General features: G+C 40.8%; 3 protein-coding genes and 1 pseudogene across 3 annotated transcripts; 3 read left to right on the top strand and 1 right to left on the bottom strand.

The window, feature by feature from the left end:
• The first annotated feature begins 3,662 nt into the window (after positions 1–3,662).
• TAS2R9 (taste 2 receptor member 9) lies at positions 3,663–4,675 on the top strand. The gene is given in 2 exon segments (XM_045466460.1): positions 3,663–4,557; positions 4,560–4,675. Coding segments are annotated over 2 exon segments (1,011 nt in total).
• Positions 4,676–6,441: 1,766 nt separating this feature from the next.
• On the top strand, positions 6,442–8,738 carry TAS2R8 (taste 2 receptor member 8). The gene is given in 3 exon segments (XM_045467107.1): positions 6,442–6,753; positions 6,756–6,913; positions 6,916–8,738. Coding segments are annotated over 3 exon segments (930 nt in total). The 5' UTR covers positions 6,442–6,545; the 3' UTR covers positions 7,480–8,738.
• A 3,126-nt stretch (positions 8,739–11,864) lies between these two features.
• TAS2R7 (taste 2 receptor member 7) lies at positions 11,865–13,491 on the top strand. Its single transcript, XM_045467106.1, has one exon. It carries the CDS (start codon positions 12,464–12,466, stop codon positions 13,397–13,399), a length of 936 nt encoding a protein of 311 aa, XP_045323062.1. The 5' UTR covers positions 11,865–12,463; the 3' UTR covers positions 13,400–13,491.
• A 6,028-nt stretch (positions 13,492–19,519) lies between these two features.
• LOC123592142 lies at positions 19,520–20,716 on the bottom strand (annotated as a pseudogene).
• Positions 20,717–21,144: the final 428 nt, after the last annotated feature.

Genomic DNA, 21,144 nt, shown 5'->3' with positions numbered 1-21,144 from the left:
AAATCAAAGGCATCAAAATTGGCAAAGATGAAGTCAAGCTTTCGCTTTTTGCAGATGACATGATATTATACATGGAAAATCCGATAGACTCCACCAAAAGTCTGCTAGAATTGATACATGAATTCAGCAAAGTTGCAGGATACAAAATCAATGTACAGAAATCAGTTGCATTCTTATACACTAACAATGAAGCAACAGAAAGACAAATAAAGAAACTGATCCCATTCACAATTGCACCAAGAAGCATAAAATACCTAGGAATAAATCTAACCAAAGATGTAAAGGATCTGTATGCTGAAAACTATAGAAAGCTTATGAAGGAAATTGAAGAAGATTTAAAGAAATGGAAAGACATTCCCTGCTCATGGATTGGAAAAATAAATATTGTCAAAATGTCAATACTACCCAAAGCTATCTACACATTCAATGCAATCCCAATCAAAATTGCACCAGCATTCTTCTCGAAACTAGAACAAGCAATCCTAAAATTCATATGGAACCACAAAAGGCCCCGAATAGCCAAAGGAATTTTGAAGAAGAAGACCAAAGCAGGAGGCATCACAATCCCAGACTTTAGCCTCTACTACAAAGCTGTCATCATCAAGACAGCATGGTATTGGCACAAAAACAGACACATAGACCAATGGAATAGAATAGAAACCCCAGAACTAGACCCACAAACGTATGGCCAACTCATCTTTGACAAAGCAGGAAAGAACATCCAATGGAAAAAAGACAGCCTCTTTAACAAATGGTGCTGGGAGAACTGGACAGCAACATGCAGAAGGTTGAAACTAGACCACTTTCTCACACCATTCACAAAAATAAACTCAAAATGGATAAAGGACCTGAATGTGAGACAGGAAACCATCAAAACCTTAGAGGAGAAAGCAGGAAAAGACCTCTCTGACCTCAGCCGTAGCAATCTCTTACTCGACACATCCCCAAAGGCAAGGGAATTAAAAGCAAAAGTGAATTACTGGGACCTTATGAAGATAAAAAGCTTCTGCACAGCAAAGGAAACAACCAACAAAACTAAAAGGCAACCAACGGAATGGGAAAAGATATTTGCAAATGACATATCGGACAAAGGGCTAGTATCCAAAATCTATAAAGAGCTCACCAAACTCCACACCCGAAAAACAAATAACCCAGTGAAGAAATGGGCAGAAAACATGAATAGACACTTCTCTAAAGAAGACATCCGGATGGCCAACAGGCACATGAAAAGATGTTCAGCGTCGCTCCTTATCAGGGAAATACAAATCAAAACCACACTCAGGTATCACCTCACGCCAGTCAGAGTGGCCAAAATGAACCAATCAGGAGACTATAGATGCTGGAGAGGATGTGGAGAAACGGGAACCCTCTTGCACTGTTGGTGGGAATGCAAATTGGTGCAGCCGCTCTGGAAAGCAGTGTGGAGGTTCCTCCGAAAATTAAAAATAGACCTACCCTATGACCCAGCAATAGCACTGCTAGGAATTTATCCAAGGGATACAGGAGTACTGATGCATAGGGGCACTTGTACCCCAATGTTCATAGCAGCACTCTCAACAATAGCCAAATTATGGAAAGAGCCTAAATGTCCATCAACTGATGAATGGATAAAGAAATTGTGGTTTATATACACAATGGAATACTACGTGGCAATGAGAAAAAATGAAATATGGCCTTTTGTAGCAACGTGGATGGAACTGGAGAGTGTGATGCTAAGTGAAATAAGCCATACAGAGAAAGACAGATACCATATGGTTTCACTCTTATGTGGATCCTGAGAAACTTAACAGGAACCCATGGGGGAGGGGGAGAAAAAAAGAAAAAAAAAAAAAAAGAGAGGTTAGAGTGGGAGAGAGCCAAAGCATAAGAGACTGTTAAAAACTGAGAACAAACTGAGGGTTGATGGGGGGTGGGAGGGAGGGGAGGGTGGGTGATGGGTATTGAGGAGGGCACCTTTTGGGATGAGCACTGGGTGTTGTATGGAAACCAATTTGACAATAAATTTCATACCTTATAAAAAATAAATAAATAAATAAATAAATAGAACTATATGAAATTTGAAAACTTTTGCTTACATTTAAAAAATACATGGAGGGGCGCCTGGGTGGCTCAGTTGGTTGAGCTGACCGACTTTGGCTCAGGTCATGATCTCACCGTTCGTGAGTTCTAGTCCCATATTGGGCTCTGTGCTGACTGCTCGGAGCCTGGACCCTGCTTCCGATTCTGTGTCTCCCTCTCCCTCGGCCCTTCCCCTGCTCATGCTGTGTCTCTCTCACTCTCAAAAATAACTAAACATTAAAAAAATAAAAATAAAAAATACGCGGAAAGGCTAAATACAAATGGCAAAGTGGGAAATATTGTCGATACAGAACATGGGAAAAGTGCTAATTTCTCTAAGGTATAAACACCATAGAAATTCATTAAAAGGGTAGAAAAATGAGCAAATATGTAAATAGTCCACCAAAAAAAATTCAAATGGCTTTTAAATATGTAAAAAGGTACTTGGCTCCTAACCCACCTAATGGGTGGCACTGTTCGTCTCCAGTCCTCAATGTCTCAGACTCAGGGTCTGTTGTCACCAACATACGTAAAACACGTATACAAATGAGGTTGGGCATTTGCTTGAGATCATCACCTCAAGCCCTTTTTCTCTGACAGAGCAGCCCCTCCAGTGATAGCAGAGCCTAGAAGCCTCCAGCTTACATGTTAAGTTGGTGAAACATTAAAGTCAGTGCAAGAGAATATTACTATACTTTGGTTTATTGTTTTGTGGATTTAGATGCTATGTGTCTTAAATCATGAAACAACCAAAAATGCACACAAATACTAGCAATATGATCAAGTGTGTTTTGTCTTTGAAATTGGTATCCGTTATTAAAGAGGCATTATAAGGAAGATCGCACTCAGATCTTAACAAAGCATAATCGGCTGCATACAAGTACAGATTCCGAGGTGAAATTCTGTGTTATAACAGGCACAACTCGAATATCTTCGGTGCTCAGTCTTCCCCATTCCCGGGCGAAAGACCTGGAAATAAAATAACCATCCTTACAAGAAAATTGAAAACCACAGCTGCCCTACCTGAGTTATTCTAATTAATGAAGTGAATACATTGCTGTAAGGCTGAAATTAGTCACATTAACTATGTACACTCTAAATTAGCAATCGTTTTTAATCTCCCAAACATGCATTTTGCACAAAATGGACCATAATGTGGGGGTACTTTGCAAGTCATCAGAGGTGGTCATGTTGCCACATCTCCGAATTAAATTGGATCCATTGTTTTCCAAGTAATTGATTCTCTCTTGCAGTTCCTGGTCTAAAGCTTAAATTCAAAGACTCCAAAATATACGGAGCTTAAAAGGAGAAAGGTTGTGCAAATCCAAGAAATCAGATCCATTCCTATTTGCATCTTAGAGGCTTGCAATCATCACTTCACTTGAGAGCCAGGACTGGTCAATCAGTGGAGTTGGCCTGCGGCAGGCCGTTGTCACCCGGGGCAGACCTGGATATCTCACTGACCTGGATCAATGCCGACAAAGAGGGCAGAAAAAGACAACTACCCGGCAGGACGACAGTGGCAGACTTAAACACCATCCTTCACTGGTCAGCTGAAAGCAGACACCATCATCAGTGATATCCCAGACAGGAACTTTGCTGACATGCCAAGTGCAGTGGAGGTAATATACATCGTCTTGATTGCTGGTGAATTGACTATAGGAATCTGGGGAAATGGATTTATTGTACTGGTTAACTGTACTGGTTGGCTCCAAAGGCGAGATAGCTCCGTGATGGACATCATCCTGGTGAGTTTGGCCATCTCCAGAATCTGTGTGTTGTGTGTGATATCTGCAGATGGCTTTGTTCTGCTGCTCTCTCCACATGCGTATGCTCAAAATGAGACAATAAACACCTTGGATGCTTTCTGGACACTGAGCAACCATTCAAGTGTCTGGTTCACTGCTTGCCTCAGCATTTTCTACTTACTGAAGATAGCCAACATATCCCACCCGGTGTTCCTCTGGCTGAAGCTAAACGTTACCAGAGTCGTCCTGGGGCTTTTTCTGGCGTCCTTCCTCACCTCCATAATTATTAGTGTCTTTTTGAAAGAGGGATCCTGGGGTCACGTGGAAGTCAATCATGAGGAAAACATAACTTGCGAATTCAGAGTGAGTAAAGCCCCAAGCGCTTTCAAACTGATTATCCTGAACCTGGGGGCTCTAGTTCCCTTTGCTCTGTGCCTAATCTCCTTTGTCTTGTTACTTTTCTCCCTCTTTAGACACACTAAGCAGATGAAACTTTACGCCACCGGGTCCAGGGACTCTAGCACAGAGGCACACATGAGGGCCATAAAGGCAGTGACCATCTTTCTGCTTCTCTTCATCATGTACTATGCAGTCTTTCTTGTAGTCACTTCTAGCTTCCTGATTCCTCAAGGACGGTTGGTGCTGATGTTTGGTGGCATAGTCACTGCCATTTTCCCATCAGGCCATTCGTTCATCCTGATCATGGGCAACAGCAAGCTGAGGGAGGCCTTTCTGAAGGTGCTAAGGTGTGTGAGGGCTTCCACAAAAGAAGGAAACCTCTTGTTCCACAGAGAATCCTGAATACGGGGACAAAGAAATCAACAAAAGACTGTCTCCCTTCTCCCCGGGGATTACACTCATTTGCTTAATTGTATGCTGTTAAGAGTCATGCATATCTATCGTTATTCTAAATTTCCCTTTGTGTTCCTTCACATTTCCATCTTGTTTAACTTTAAGTCAACTGTTATCCTTGAGCCCCGTGCATTTCCTTATGTCTGCAGGAAAGATGAGTCTAAGGCAAAGAGGTTCTCCTTTCTGTCATATTCTGGTAAAAACCTTGAGCTCAAAAAGCAGCAGAAGAATTTCAGGCAAACAGGCTGCGGGGAAGAGGTTTTAAAACATATCAGCCCTTCCTATAAAATCGATCCTATAAGAAACTGTACTTCTGAGCCAGGGGAGGTCAGTTCTTATTTTTTTCTGCTCTACCCCCTCCATTTCTAGAATGATTTGTCCCATTAAGGAAGGAGATAAAGCACTGGGTGAGACCCTCTCTAGGGTGAAATATAATGTAGGAAAAGAGATGTGATCTCAAGAAAATGTTTGACTAGGAAAAGGAGTGTGGGGTCTACAGTTAAGGGATATGTATATCAAAACCACCCAGCTTTAGAGTCAATTCTCAAAGGTTCTTTGGAATGTTTTCTCTACCCTTCTAGACTCAAGAATCTTTGACATGTTTGTTTGGTTTTTTTTTTTCTCTCTCTCTTAGCATCATTATCTTTTCTATTCTGTTTCTGGTAACATTTTACAGATAACTAGGTTTCCTTAAATTATTAATTTCATGCTTTCCTGTAACACATTATGCAATAGAAATAGGAAATATACTACATATGTTATTTACATTATTTAAGTACTTAAATACAAGAAGAAGAACCCTCGTTCTGTGATTTGTATTACTTAGATTTAAATTTATTGTGGAACGGGTCTCCCAAGAAAGAATAAATCAATTTGATAGTAGAATTAGTCTTCTTCCCTGAAAACATTATTTGCTTAACATTTTTAAAAATGTGATTGCCCCATCAGGAGAAATGACTACAATGTAGAATGTAAGGTTGTAAGTCTTATAAAAAGAGTTGATTATAAAGAGAATAAAGTGTGCTTCCTTAATTTTATACGAAAATGTTTATTATCCAAGAGACAACATTTTGGGATGAACATTTCAGACGGGGAGCATTTCCTACATTCAATGAAATGAAACTAGCAAATCTTAATCTAGCATCTTTCACTTCTATTAAAAAACTGCATAGAGGCAAAATATTTGTAAATATTGCCACGTGCCTGCCTGACTAATAACACTATAGCATGTATAATTAGATTGGTATCATATCCTTCTCTGATTAACCATTTATATGAAAATGAAAATTATTAGCCTCTGACTGAATGTTAATTTTCTCTAATCCAATTGTACTGATCATTTCCAAAACTAAAATTCATTTCCAAGAGCCAGGAAACCTGACTCTTGATTGGCCTACAATTTATGGTGATGAAAATGAACTTTCATTTTACACATTGTGATTTTTATGGAATACATGTTTTTTTTCTTTGCTGTCTGTGGCTCCCTATTTGAAACTCAGTTCAACAGGTCGAACGGAGTATTCAAAACTTAATAGCAAGAAGCCTGTTGCAAATTCATGAAATCGAATCTCTTTTAATGGGTATGAGAGCATTTTCAATCAAACCTTTCACTTACCACTCACTAAAGGGTGATGATTATAATTTGCCCAGGCTCAAAGCTAGTCAAAATGTTTGGAACAACCAGTTGGTTTAGTTCTCACAAATGTAGAAGCCATCCTATTTCCAAAGAGAGCTTGGTACTCCTGGAATGATATCAAAATCCAAATAGTGAATGAAAAGAAAACATTATTTCGTGACTTGAAGAACTTATTACCACCCTTCAACTGAGAATCTGTAAATTAGCCCATCTGCAATGATAATGGAGACCAGGGTGTTCTCTCTACCAACATGCTCTGTACAGAAGACAACATCTTCATGATCATAATAACTGGAGAATTCCTAATAGGAATTTTGGGGAATGTATACACTGGACTGGTAAACTGGATTGACTGGATTAAGAAGAAAAAGATCTCCTCAACTGACTATATCCTCCCCAGTCTAGCCATCTCCAGAATGTGTTTGCTCTGTATAATGATAGTAAATATCATCATAATGATATCTCTCCCCAGATTTTTATGAAAATGCTAAACTAAAAAGCCATCCTGCATATCGTCTGGACAGTTGCCAACTACTTAAGTATATGGTTTGCCACCTGCCTCAATGTTTTCTATTTCCTCAAGATAGCCAACTTCTCCCACCCACTTTTTTCTCTGGCTGAAGAGGCAGAATTGACAGAGTGATTCACTGGATTCTGCTGGGCTGTTTGGCCATCTCCTCCTTGGTCATCCTTCTATTGGCAATGACACCAAATTATGATTAGGAGTTTCATAAAATTGCAGAACATAAAAGTAACTGCACTGAAATGTTCCATGTGAGTAAGAGTCAATTCTTCAACCCGCTGACCCTCTTTAACCTGCTGGCAATTGTCCCATGGACTGTGTCATTGATCTCACTTTTTCTTTTAATTGTGTCCCTACAGAGACATGTCAAGCAGATGAAACCCAGTGTTCCAGGCTGTGGAGATCCCAGCACAGAGGCCCAGGCGGGAGCCATGAAAACTATGACTTCATTTCTCTTCCTCCTTTTTGTGTGTTATGAGGTTTCCCTTTTGGCGACTTTTAGCCACCTTATGAAAGAAAGCAAGTTCGCTGTGATGTTTGGAGAAGCTATACCAATTCTCTATCCTTCTGGTCATTCACTCATTTTAATTATTGGGAATAACAAGCTGAGGCAGGCATCTATCAGGATGCCAAGATATGGCAAAACGGCCTGCATGATGTAAAATCTTAGCTTTATACGTAAACTTGAAAACCAAATCGTGTTGCCTAATAAAAAAAATACATTCTTGTTTCGTCCTGTTATCCCATTTATTTTGGGTACACATCTTGAAGTGTTCTTGAGGCCTATTAGCACATGAATGTATATATCCTTTCTGTGTCTTTACACCCCAGATTCTCACCTTCACTCTTTCCTCTGAGAATTTCAGAGCTCACACTTATTCTTTTTGCTGCCTTACTGCAGAGGTTAGGCATGTACTGCCTAGTTACTTTCTTTTAAGATTTGACTTTGGCCCATGGGAGAGTGCACTGAACTGCACTGATTTTTTTTTCATTTTTTCCCTATCACATATTTTCATTGCTGACCCTTAATTTTGCCCCCTTGGTGGCTCTGTTGGGTCATTCCCATTTGGATTATTAACTAGGAACTCGGATCTCCCCTGTCCCGTGTCTGGTTCAGTTTCCCAGTTATGTATCTGTCTCCTCCCAAGTGAGTGAGGCTTTAGGTTGTCTCCTACATAATATATTCTGGCTGACCTTATTCTGGAACCTCCTATTCATTTTCCTTGAAATTAAGTTTCTGTACAAACAACTTGCTGTTCAGGCAGCAGTAGGATGGGAACAGAACTCATTCAAGCATCTCTCCCTAAGGGTATTCCTAAATGCTCTTCACAATCTCGGTAAAAGGATGGGGGTAAGTAATATCAATCAGACTGCTTTGCTCAGGTTCCTTTCTTAATAAGACCTGCAAGGGTTCTTACCACTCAAGACTCTAGAAAAGCAATTCATTGAGAAGAAATTAGCATACATTGTAGAGTAACTACATTGTAGAGTTACATTGTAGAGTAACTACATGCTATCAGCAAAAAAGCAATGTATGCCCATAACACATACAGAGTAAATTACACGCACACAAAAAGAAGAAAAATAAAGAGTCACTACAAAAACCTCATTCTACCGTGAACAACAAATCCTTCGTTACTAGAGTAGCACTGAAACACTTGATCTGGCACGTCTAAATTCACGTCTGTTCCGATAATGACTGTGCATTTCAGCTCCCGCCATTTGCTATGTCAAATTCTGGTCTATTTCAATCTACTCATTTCCTTTTGTTATAACTAAAATATTAATTGCCTGAAGATTATCAATTTTTCTGCATATGATGATGTAAAATTCACTCCGTGAAGTCCCAATGTTTACAGTCTTATGTATATAAACTTAATCAACTATATTTCTAATATCCTAGCATTTCGGATGCTATTTGTTGTACGAGACAGGAGAACTGATGTTCTCTTGATGGGATAAATTAGTGTATTCTGCAAAATATCTGCTAATTCTTCACTGAAACGAACTTTAAATTCTTCTGCAGGTTTAGATGCAATAAATATTTTATAAGATTAGTACTTCTGGGAAGGTTTCCCTCCATTAGTCTGAAGTCCTTTCCTCCATATTTAGTTTTCTGTATCTCCAGTGTTTGAAATACCTCCACTGACCATGACCAGGGTTCAAAGTAGTAAGCTGGTGACCAAACACTCTCGCACAAATTTTTTTTTTTCTGTTTTCTTTACTGTTTTTTTTTTTTTTATTGTAGTTAGGGCATTTAATATGAGATCTACGTTTTTCACAAATCTTTAAGTGTACAAAATATGGTTAACAGTTGTTAACTGTAAGCACAATATTGTAGAGCATATCTCTAGAACCTATATTTCTCACATAACTGAAACTTGATACTCATTGGATAGCAACTCGCCATTCTTATGTCCCTTCGGGCCCTGGCAGCCACTGTTTTGCTGTTTGCTTTTATGATTTGACTATTCTAGATACCCATGTGAGTGGAACTGGGCAATATTTGTCCTTCTTGCAACTACTTTATTTCACTTAGCCCAATGTCTTCCAGGTCCACCTGTGTGTTTGCATATTGCAAGATTTTTTTCTCTTTAAGACTGAATGATAATCCATTGTCTGTATGTAACACATTTTCTTTTATTTTTTTTTTTAAATTTTTTTTTCAACGTTTATTTTTGGGACAGAGAGAGACAGAGCATGAACGGGGGAGGGGCAGAGAGAGAGGGAGACACAGAATCGGAAACAGGCTCCAGGCTCTGAGCCATCAGCCCAGAGCCTGACGCGGGGCTCGAACTCACGGACCGCGAGATCGCGACCTGGCTGAAGTCGGACGCTTAACCGACTGCGCCACCCAGGCGCCCCTGTAACACATTTTCTTTATTCACTCATATGTCAGGGGGCAATTAGGGTGCTTCTACATTTAGCTGTCGTGAATAATAGTGCAATAAACGTGAGTGCAAATATCACGTTGAGACCCCGATTTCAATTTATTTATTGTTTTAAGTTTATGGATTTTGAGAGAGAGAAAGAGGATGCATGGAGGAGGGGCAGAGAGAGAGAGGGAGAGACAGAATCCCAAGCAGGCTCACTGTCAGTGCAGAACCCGATATGGGGCTCGATCTCACAAAATTGTGAGGTCATGACCTGAGCCGAAATCCAGAGTTGGATGGTTAATCAACTGAGCCACCCTAGCACTCCATTATTTAAATTCTTTTAGGTAAATACCCAGAATCGGGCTTGCTGGATCATATGATAGTTGTACTTTTAATCTTTCAAGGAACTTTCATCCTGCTTTCATAGTACCGGCACCATAAATTCCATGCTATACTACACAGCTATGTATAAAATCTACTCTTACTTGCAAACAAACAAAAAACGTATTCTAAAATTTATTTCGGTAAAGGTATGATTATAGTTACTGATGGCCCTTTATTTACCAGGACACTATGGGAAAGGAAATGATGTGCTTGGGTCAGGGATCATTTCTAAGCTCAGAGGAAAGCAGTCATCTGTGACGATGGCTACAGAATGAGGCATGTTTCCCCCCCCCCACCCCCAAATCAGAGCTGCATCTCAGGAATGAAGGTTTGTCCTTTGAGGATGGATGAGAAGATATGTGTTCCCAAAGAAGGTATGAGCACCCCTAGAATTATTCCGTGGAAACACTATGTTGCAAAGTGTTTCTCAGTAACTCTAAATTTAGAGAAGCTGCATAAAGGTAAGAGTTCCTGTGTAGGAATGAGGTAAATTTCATCATTGGTAGGAATGAGGTAAATTTCATCATTGGTCTCCTGCCGAATAGTCTAGAAGAGCTAAGGATGTAGATTCTCAGACACAATTTGGCATGGCAGAGGGCAGAGAGTAGATCAAAATACAGGATTGTGCTCTCTTCTTTCATGTGTACAACTGCCCTTGAGTACCTTTTAAATGAAAAGGGAAAATATAAAGGTAATCGATATTGTTTTTTATTTTGACTCCATCTCATTATATATATATATAGCATCACAGGGGTGCTTGGGTGGCTCATTCTGTTAAGCGTCTGACCAGCTCAAGTCATGATCTTGTGGTTTGTGAGTTCGAGCCCCACATCAGGCTCTGTGCTGACAGCTCAGAGCCTGGAGCTTACTTCAGATTCTGTCTCCCTCCCTCTCTGCCCCTCCCCTGCTCGTGCTCTGTCTCTCCCTCTCTCTCTCTCAAAAATAAATAAACATTAAAAAAATAAAAATAAATATAGCATCACAAACTAAATGACCATTAAATGTCACTTTGAAATGCCCAGAGTCTAAGAGACCCCCAAAAACGAACCACCAGAGTCCAGAGTCAAAGCTAAGCAGCAAGGGTCATTTATTGCAGGTTCGAACCTGGACCTCTGCGCCCCCGTTGCCGGTGACGCCAAGGGGCCTTGAGAGAGGTTTTTACACCCCTTTTATAGACAGGTACAAACAAGTCATGGGGAAATCAGGAATTTTCCACAGTTACAGAGCTGCGATTGGTTGGTGTTTAAAGTTGGACACTTACCAGTATTCGATTGGTTCCTGCCTTTAGGTCAGACCACAACCGGGGGTACGGGTATCACAATGATTGATCAGGAATACACAGATGTGCCAAACAACAATGATTGATCAGGAGTACACGGATGTGCCAAGTAACAATGGTTGATCAAGAATATATGGATGTGCCAGGAAATAATGATTGATCAGGAATACATGGGCGCGCCAAGCAATTGTACAGAAGCGGAATAAGCTGGTTAAGCTTGGTTAGGTTTCAGTTTCCCGTAACTTAAGCTTTTAAGTTTCAACTTTCTCAGGCCTCTCAACTTGACTAATAAGACAATGCATTATGATATGAAACCTTGTGCATGTTCATCTGAACAACCAAGATAAATGAGCTAAAATATTTTTTAGAACCAAATAATCTATATTTAGTGTTAACCTTTTAAATTCCCTGAAAATCTATGGTTTTGAATGTTAACCCAAACTTTAGATTTTTAGTAGTAATCCATATTATCATTTTGCAAAGTGAATTTCGATTTTGGCCCATTTTCTATTTGCTAGAAAATCTTTGGAGGTTAGATTTGCCAGATAAAACACAGGATACCCAATTAAATTTGAACTTCAGCAATCTCATGTGATTAGTACATACACTAAAAAAAAAAAAAAAATCATTCATTGTTTATTTGAAATTCAAGTTTAACTGGGTGTCCTGTGTTTCTATTTGCTAAATCTAGCAGTCCTACTGAGGTTACTAGTATGTGCCACAGATTAATGAATCCCAAGCTTACAAAAAACATAGCCTTAGAAAGACAGTGCAGGATCATGAAAGGGAACAGGTCTAATTTGCATCCTAAAATGTAGCTCAGCCTAAACTGGCCATGTGTGGAAAAGTAAAACCTGCTGATACAGGTTTTACATACACGTGATACACGCGGTGGCCAGGCCAGGGATTACCAATCACATTACCTTCTCAAGGCTGATAAGGATTTAATGATCATAGCTACAGTCTCTACTTATCATTCCAGTCTCCATCCCAAGAGAGACTACAATAAGAGAGGTAAAGGAAATTACAACAAAGTCTAAGAAGTAGGTGTACCTATCAAACTACATCAGTCCAACTAGGAACGGTTGGACATTTCTGTATTTTACCATGCTGGATAAAGTGGAGAGCACCTTGATGCTCATAGCAGCTGGAGAATTTGCAATGGGGATTTTAGGGAATGCATTCATTGGATTGGTAAACTGCATGAACTGGATCAAGAATAGGAAGATTGCCTCCATTGATTTAATCCTCACAAGTCTGGCCATATCCAGAATTTGTCTACTATGTATCATACTATTAGACTATTTTATACTGGGGCTGTATCCAGATGTCTATACTACCGGTAAAAAAATGAGAATCATTGACCTCTTCTGGACGCTCACCAACCATCTAAATGTCTGGTTTGCCACCTGCCTCAGCATTTTCTATTTCCTCAAGATCGCGAATTTCTTCCATCCCCTTTTCCTCTGGATGAAGTGGAAAATTGACAGTGCGATTCCTAGGATCCTGCTGGGATGCTTGGCCTTCTCTGTGTTTATTAGCCTTGTTGTCTCTGAGAATCTGAACGATGATTTCAGGTCTTGTGTTAAGGTAAAGAAGAAAACAAACATAACTGTGAAATGCAGAGTAAATAAAGCCCAATATGCTTCCATCAAGATTTGCCTCAACCTGTTGACGCTATTCCCCTTTTCCGTGTCCGTGATCTCATTTCTCCTCTTGCTCCTCTCCCTGTGGAGACATACGAGGCAGATGAAGGTCAGTGCCACGGGATGCAGGGACCCCAGCATAGAAGCCCATGTGGGAGCCATGAAAGCTGTCATCTCCTTCCTCCTCCTTTTCATTGCTTACTATTTGGCTTTTCTCGTAGCCACCTCCAGCTACTTTATGCCAGAGACTGAATTAGCTGTGATGATTGGTGAGTTGATAGCTCTCATCTATCCAAGCCATTCATTGATTCTAATTCTGGGGAACAATAAATTACGGCAGGCGTCTCTAAGGGTGCTGTGGAAAGTAAAGTGTATCCTAAAAAGAAGAAATCACTAATCACCACAAATGGATCTGAAGGCTATCGTTTACTAGGAAGGAAGACATGATGTTTCTTAGCGGTCTTCAGTTCTTGCATTAATGTTGGTTTCATATGGTTAATTACTCTTAAATATATTTAATGTAACTATAGTTGTAACTTAGGAAATCCCGTGTAGAGACGATTTTGCCTCTTTCTCTTTGTCTCTTGCTCTTCTCTCTCTCTCTCTCCTTCCCTTCAGAGGTTTTTTTTTTTTTTTTAAACATGTTTCAGAACATATAAAAGTTAATATCCTAATATCAACTGTCAGAGGAGAGAGTATTTTCATAGTTAGGTCTAAATCATTTCTCTAGATGCAAAATTGTACAACGAATTCAGAACAACTGTAATAGCATCCCCTTGTTATTTGCATTCTTATGAAAAGCAACTCACTCAGTCCCCATCATCCTAGTTACACTATTTTTCTCAGATCATCTGACTAGTCTCCACCTTCGGAAAAAGCTCTATATGGTGACAGCCTTAATCAAATGTTATGTAATTCTAGGAATGCGGCAGAAATTAATACTGATTATTAACACAAACAAGATATGTATTGTGATTAAAATAAATACTGTCACAGCAAGTTCAAAAATTATTTTAGACTATAGATGAATGAAAGATTCTCTATCTGTGTGAGAGAAGGAGAGTTTATATAGAAAGTTTCTATAAAACAAGGTTGGCTAAAAAAAAGAACTATTTATTGCTTATTGAAGTATATTTCTCCCCCCAAACAACGCGTAAGTTTGCTTTTAGCAGACTAGGACTATAGCGGGAACTGATTGTCGTGATACCCTCATAAGATGAGATCTTCAATCAAAAACTTACGTACTGAGATGTTAAAACGTCAAAACTGTCAAAGGAGACATTGATTCAATATGGAGCATTTCTACATTCCAGAATACTATTTGGATCATACATAAGTTATCTATGAAATGTCTATTTGGGAAACTTCAACAACAGCATGTCATTTATGTTGCGGAAAGGATATTGTGGAGGGATTGACCCTGTTATTTTTTATTTTTATTTTTTTTAATTTTTTTTTTCAACGTTTATTTATTTTTGGGACAGAGAGAGACAGAGCATGAACGGGGGAGGGGCAGAGAGAGAGGGAGACACAGAATCAGAAACAGGCTCCAGGCTCTGAGCCATCAGCCCAGAGCCCGACGCGGGGCTCGAACTCACGGACCGCGAGATCGTGACCTGGCTGAAGTCGGACGCTTAACCGACTGCGCCACCCAGGCGCCCCTGGATTGACCCTGTTATTAATCAGCCTTGAGTAGCCATAAACTTTGCACGGAGAAGAGAAAATGTTTATAAATATTCTCATCAATAACTCTGGCAAAAATAAAAATTACTTCCACCTGAGTTTCATATGTTAATCTTTCTTCTCTGAATCTGACAGTGCAAGATACAAATTGATTAAACCGATAGATTTAAAAAGATGTATATTGACTGCCTTGTAAGTTAAAGAAACAATAGACAATTAGATGCATAAACTGAAGCTTACATTCTTTTCAATATTGACTTAAAGCGTACCTGTCCCCACCACCCACCTATGCAGAGACCAATTTATTTAGATTTATTAGGCAAGGGAACAACAACAACAACAACAAAAACCCCTGAGGGCTAAAGGAAATCCTGGAAACTTCATGTTTGATGTCTTCATATTGTGGACCCTACTTGATCCTCTACTCACATTACAAAAATAACACCTCAGTATCCAGTTTCTCTGAATAACAGCCAGGCCAAGGATACTAAGGTGGAAATAGAAGCCATATTAGGAATATCTTACTACACATAATTACACTTACTGGCGTATTGAGGATGAAAATGATGTAGCCAAAACAAGTGGCTTAGCTTCTGAGATTATATTAATTCGGAGAAATCGTGCAAAAATGATAATAACTCTGAGTTGAAAGAAGCATCTGTACCTACTTCTTCTAGTACCTGGTGTTTGGAGTAGCGTTTTTTAGGCTTACTCTAAGAGAACGAACGTAGAAACTGGTTACAGAAAGTGCAGACAAATTACTTCTTTTTGTTTGCTTGTTTGTTTGTTTATTCATTTTGGGGGGGAGGGGCAGAGAGAGAGGGAGACACAGAATTGGAAGCAGGCTCCAGGCTCTGAGCTGTCAGCACAGAGCCCCACGCGGGGCTCAAATTCTCAAACCGTGAGATCATGACCTGAGCCAAGATCAGTCGTTTAAGTGGCCGAGCCACCCTGGTGCCCCTTCCTTCTTGTTTTTATTTCTTATTTAATAAGTACATACACACTCACACGTTGAACATCTGCGTGTTAAGCATGACCCTGGGTGCTATAAATACAGATGAAATGTGATAAAGTCCATGCTCTCACGTAACGCATAGTCATGGAAAACATTATGGAAGACTGATAACGATCAAGTAAACAGACTCAGGGTTATAAGTCATGACTGATGCAACTGAGAATAACTGGAGGAGAGGAATTGCTTTACATAGTGTAGTCAGACTAGACCTACCTGAGACGCTGAGATTTCAAGCCAAAACCTGAGTCACAATTATAACCCAGTCATGCGCCATCTTGGACAAATAATATCCTGGTGAGTGCCAGTACCCTGAGGAGCAAGTGGTTGAAGAAGTAAGAGCAGAGTAGGACCAGAGCAAGGGGTGACTGGCAGGATTGTAAAAAGCGATGTAGATCATCAGAGGGAATTTAGATTTAAGTATAATGGGAAGGGGCACCTGGGTGGCTCAGTCTTCTGACTTCGGCTCAGGTCATGATCTCATGGTCCATGAGTTGGAGCCCTCCGTTGGGCTCTGTGCTGATGGCTTAAGGCCTGGAGCCTGCTTTGGATTCTGTGTCTCCCTCTCTCCCTGCCCCTCACCCACTCACGCTCTGTCTCTCTCTATCAAAAAATGAATAAACGTTAAAAAACATTTTTTTAAGTGTAATGGGAAGACATCGAAGGAATTGAAACTATATGTAATATAATTTCACTTATATGTAGACTTCAGCTTACTTTGGTTATAAGAATAGATATGGTATGTGTTGAATGGGGAGGAGTACAATTAAGGGGACCAACTACTAAGTTATAGTATAGTAAGCGGTCCCTGTGAGAAATCATAATGGCTCAGATTTGGATGGTGGTAATAGACTTAGGACTCTTTTTTTAAGAGACACACACTTACTTTCCTTTAATTTAATTTTTTTTTTTTTTTTTGGAGAGAGAGAGAGAGAGAGAGCTTGTGCACAAGTGGGGGAGGGGCAGAGAGAGAAGGAGAGAGAATGTTAAGCAGGCTCCAGGCTCAGCTTGGAGCTTGATGTGGAACTCGATCCCACGACTGTGAGATCATGACCCGAGCCAAAATCAAGAGTCAGGCGCTTAACCCACTGAGCCACCCAAGCACCTCAAGACTTTTTTAAATTTAAATATTTTTATTTTTCTAAGTAATCTCTACATCCCATATTGGACTCTAACTCACAACCCCGAGATCAAGAGTCACAGGATGCACTGACTGAGCCAGCCAGGCGCCCTGAGTCAGGACCTTTTTAAATGGATGAATTCTATATGTTGTACAGGTAAAGCAGATCAGTCTTATTACTTGGCTAGATGAAGGGAAGGAATTGAAGAAAAAGAAGATTCCGAAAACTTTTAGATTGTTTTTACGTTAGCATTTGAGGCGACACTGCCACCTAAAATGGAGTGGCAAATGTTAATAAGGGGTGGGAGGGCAAAAATTAAAAAAAACTATTTTTTTTAACATTTAACATTTTAGAGGTCTATGAAATAACCAAGTGAAAACGTCAAATAGATAGCTGAGTATATGAATCTGTACCTAAGGATTGAAATAACAGATAAATATTTGGACATCATCAACATATAAATGGGATTACCTAAAAAAGTTATAGAGAAGTGACACCAGATCTAAACCCTGAGATATTCAAATCGTTGGAGGTTAAATTACAGAGAACGGACCAGCAGAAGAAGACAAGAAAGAGCTCCGAGGAAGATGCGAAAAAAAGGACGGAATGCCTGGTTGAACGGAAGCAAGAGATGTCATTGTTTTAGGAGGAGGGAGAGGTCAGCTTTCAAATGATGTTGAGAAAAACGGTAAAATTGGGAAAACAAAGTCACCATTGGTTTTGGCAAGATGGATGCAATTGATGATCCAATGGCAAGAGCAGTATTAGTGAAGCGTAGGGACAGAAGCTAGGTTCCGTGGAAAAGATTTAGGAGGGAATACAATATGAGAGAGCAGAGAGATGGTGAATATATAACATTTTAGTAAGTTTTATTATTAAGGAGAGTAGAGAACAGAACATGGGAGCAAGAAAAAATTTTCGTGTTTTCACTGGTTTTGTTTTTAAGTTGGATGATACAGTGGGTGCCTGCAAATTGAAATGATTCAATAGAGAAAGGAATAATAATATAGGAGAGGGGTAGTAATTGCTGGGGCAATGATGTTAAAATCATTATCTCTGACGTTATAAGGTGGAACCCTCAGACCCAAGATCGGGCTCTTTAGGTGGATGAACCTAAAAATATGAAACGTCCAGATTTCCTGGAACCCTCGGGGCCAGCAAGGGCAAACCCTTCCCACTTACAAGAGCAGGAGAGCATCCCCACTCCTGAAAACTGTTCAATTGACTCCATTTGAGCCAAGTTAACATTTATTCTGCTCAAGAAATGCCCTGCCACTCCTCATTACTTCAGGACAAAGTTTCAACACAGCCTAATAAGGTAAGTGCAAACTTACCTAATAAGGTAAGTTCCAAAAGAATATAGCTTCAAGCTAATACTAGCACATGTTGTTAACATTATCAGCAGGTATAATAGAACATACTGGACACGGGTCTTGAGAGTGATGGATCAAAAGGTTCTCTTTATGCCGTCTGGGTATGGAGAATTTGTTGACCTGGGCACCCTCCATAATGATTTAGGGTTCGGATTCTGGCAAGGGCACATAAATCCAGCCCTAAAATTCTGTTGGGAAAGCTCCATGAAACTTGTACACAATGCTGGCCTCATGTATAAGGTAGAGTTGCTGCAATGCCTTTGACATGGTATTAAGAAGGATCGGAAAGTTCAGGGAGATGGTAACGTCAGAAAGGGTTAACTACGTAAGACCCAAGAAACCACCGCCTCACTATGTTCCCCAGAAGATCCCTGCAGATATTTTCTTCCTGAGGCAACATGAATGTGCTGGTGAGGGGAACACTGGCATTACTGAGGACTCAATGATGGGATGTCCTCCGCAGGCCAGAATTGGCTGATGGGAGAGGCTGCCAGGAACCCGGGTTCCATGTACCCATGAATACATCGGAATTGCCTGTTGTAACACGGAACCAGCCTCACCATATTGAGCGGCAAGGCCAGCCAGAGTGCTAATCATCACGCATTGATCTGCAGGAATCTGTGGTCAGCATTAAGAAAAATGATATTCCTAGGATTCAGAGAGATAGACAATCAAGTAAGGTGCTTCTTGGATTATGTAAGAAAAAAAAATGAATGCTAAGAAGTTACTGTAATGGAAAAACATTATTCCTTCTCAAGCTTCCAACTCTTAGTCACTTCACTTCATTGACTGAAGAAGAGGCTGGGTCCCACTGGGGAATGACGTTGCCAAGTTTCATGGTACATGCCTTCCCAGTTTCAATCCTCCCCAAAAGGAATTGCATTCAATTGACAGAGTAATTGGGACCTAGGGAAAGAGGTAATTACATTTTTTGAGAGTTGTTAAATATGAGATATGACCAGAGGGTCAGATCAGAGCAACTAAAATGCCATCATGATCTTTCAGTGAGAGTGGAAGCCCCGGGGGGACAAATCCTTCCGTGACTCCATTGGGTCTGCATACCCACCCCGTGGTCATCTTTTTTTTTTTTTTTAATTTTTTTTTCAATGTTTATTTATTTTTGGGACAGAGAGAGACAGAGCATGAACGGGGGAGGGGCAGAGAGAGAGGGAGACACAGAATCCGAAACAGGCTCCAGGCTCTGAGCCATCAGCCCAGAGCCCGACGCGGGGCTCGAACTCACAGACCGCGAGATCGTGACCTGGCTGAAGTCGGACGCTTAACCGACTGCGCCACCCAGGCGCCCCTACCCACCCCGTGGTCATCTACCTTGTTCTCAAGAACAGAATTGAGATGGATGTGCTTAGCTCCTACCAGAACACAGTCCTGAAGTTTCTTAAGTTTTGGGTAGATAGAATGTCTCATCGAGTGGATATCAGCAAGCTTTGTTTTGTTTTGTTTTTGTTTTTTTGTTAACGCAGTATTTATTTGTCTTCTCTCTGCCAAACCCTGAGCCAACCACTTTCCCTCGGCGGCTTGGGGAGGTATAGAAAAAGGCACATCCAGGGCAGAAGAGACACAGGAAAAAGACCTACGGGAGGCAGAGACAGCTCCTTCACATGACCAAGAGGATGAGAAAGGCCAGCATCAGGCAAAAGAGCCCCAGCCGTTCTGGGAGGGCAAAGCCCGGAAGAGCATAGGAGAAGAGCTGTTGCTTCAGAGAGGCGTTCCTGGCATAACCAGTGATGAGGCTCCCAAACCCAGTCCCAGTTCTGGCCCCAGAGCCAGCCACCCCTACCAGGGCAGCCCGGCCCCCGTGAACTGGGCTGCTGTGTCAGTGCCCCCTTGAAATGGTGCTGGTTCAGAAGCTACGGCTAAGAGTAAGTGAGGTCGGGGATGTGGGGTTGCCAAGCTGCTGAGCCTCTCATCTGTCGGCCTCTCTGGAATTAGCACCACTGCAGACAGTGTGGGGTTCAACAGCTGAGAGGTCCTCCTGATCAAGAGGAAGAGAGAGACGAACTTTGCACAGGCCTGCATTTTCCGGTGATGAGGGCCAGGAGGGCTTCTCCAAGGGCGGAGAAGACGGAGCTGTAAGCTTTTGTCTTCCATCCTTCAAACACACGTATCAATTCGGTGCCAAAGAGGTGGAAATGCACATACATTTGGTTTCTTCGTAAAGCAGCTCTTGCATAGTGAGGTGTGCATGATCGGGTTTTGGATCAGTCTGATTCTTGGCTCACTGGGCAGATGCTAGTGGAGACTGCAGTTTCTCTGCCTGCTTTGGAACCAACCGTATAACTCCATTTTAAAAGACAAAATATTGTACAGGTAACTAATTGTGAGTCTCAGTTCAGGCCCGTTCTCACTGCGTACGGGGAAAATTCTTCCCCAAATGTAATCAGGATTTCCAAGTATCTAGAAAAGAACAAGGTGATTTGGTATTTAACTCCTGTGCGGTAAAATTTACAACACGTAATTAAAGTTTACAGACAAGTACCCACGCCTATCCTTAAAATATGACTGGGCTGTAGAATCCTCTCTGTGACTGGCATTTAAGCGTGGCTGGAAAAAAAAAAAAAAAAAGCTATTCTTAAACTGCTTGAATTTGTTGCCTGGAACTCTAAGTAGGGCAGAAGAACTTCATCTTTAGGGAGTGTTTCCTGTTCAGTTAGAATCACATGATTAAGCCCCCAAGGTCAAACGCATGCAAAACAACAACTTCTGCATTGTCTTCTCCAATGTCTTCAAGTGGTGCTCTTCTTGGCACTGAGGATATGAAGGTGGGTGAAACGCTGTTCCTGTCCTCAAAGAATGCGAGATCTAATGGAAGATTTAGCTTGTACAAAATGATGGTCACTGTCAGCAAAGTGGCAAAAGAACTATCGAAATTGAGAGCAGTGGAGAAAGGAGGGCTTCCTGCAGGAGACGCTGTGTGATCTGGACTTTGGAGAGC

This window comes from Leopardus geoffroyi, chromosome B4 (genome assembly GCF_018350155.1).
Source record: "Leopardus geoffroyi isolate Oge1 chromosome B4, O.geoffroyi_Oge1_pat1.0, whole genome shotgun sequence".
Classification (NCBI taxonomy): Eukaryota; Metazoa; Chordata; class Mammalia; order Carnivora; family Felidae; genus Leopardus; species Leopardus geoffroyi.
This window is presented reverse-complemented; position numbering and strand designations above follow the sequence as displayed.

Bases quoted from the DNA above. Each gene is read 5' to 3' on its own strand.
- TAS2R7 (XM_045467106.1), top strand. From the start codon at position 12,464: ATGCTGGATAAAGTGGAGAGCACCTTGATGCTCATAGCAGCTGGAGAA.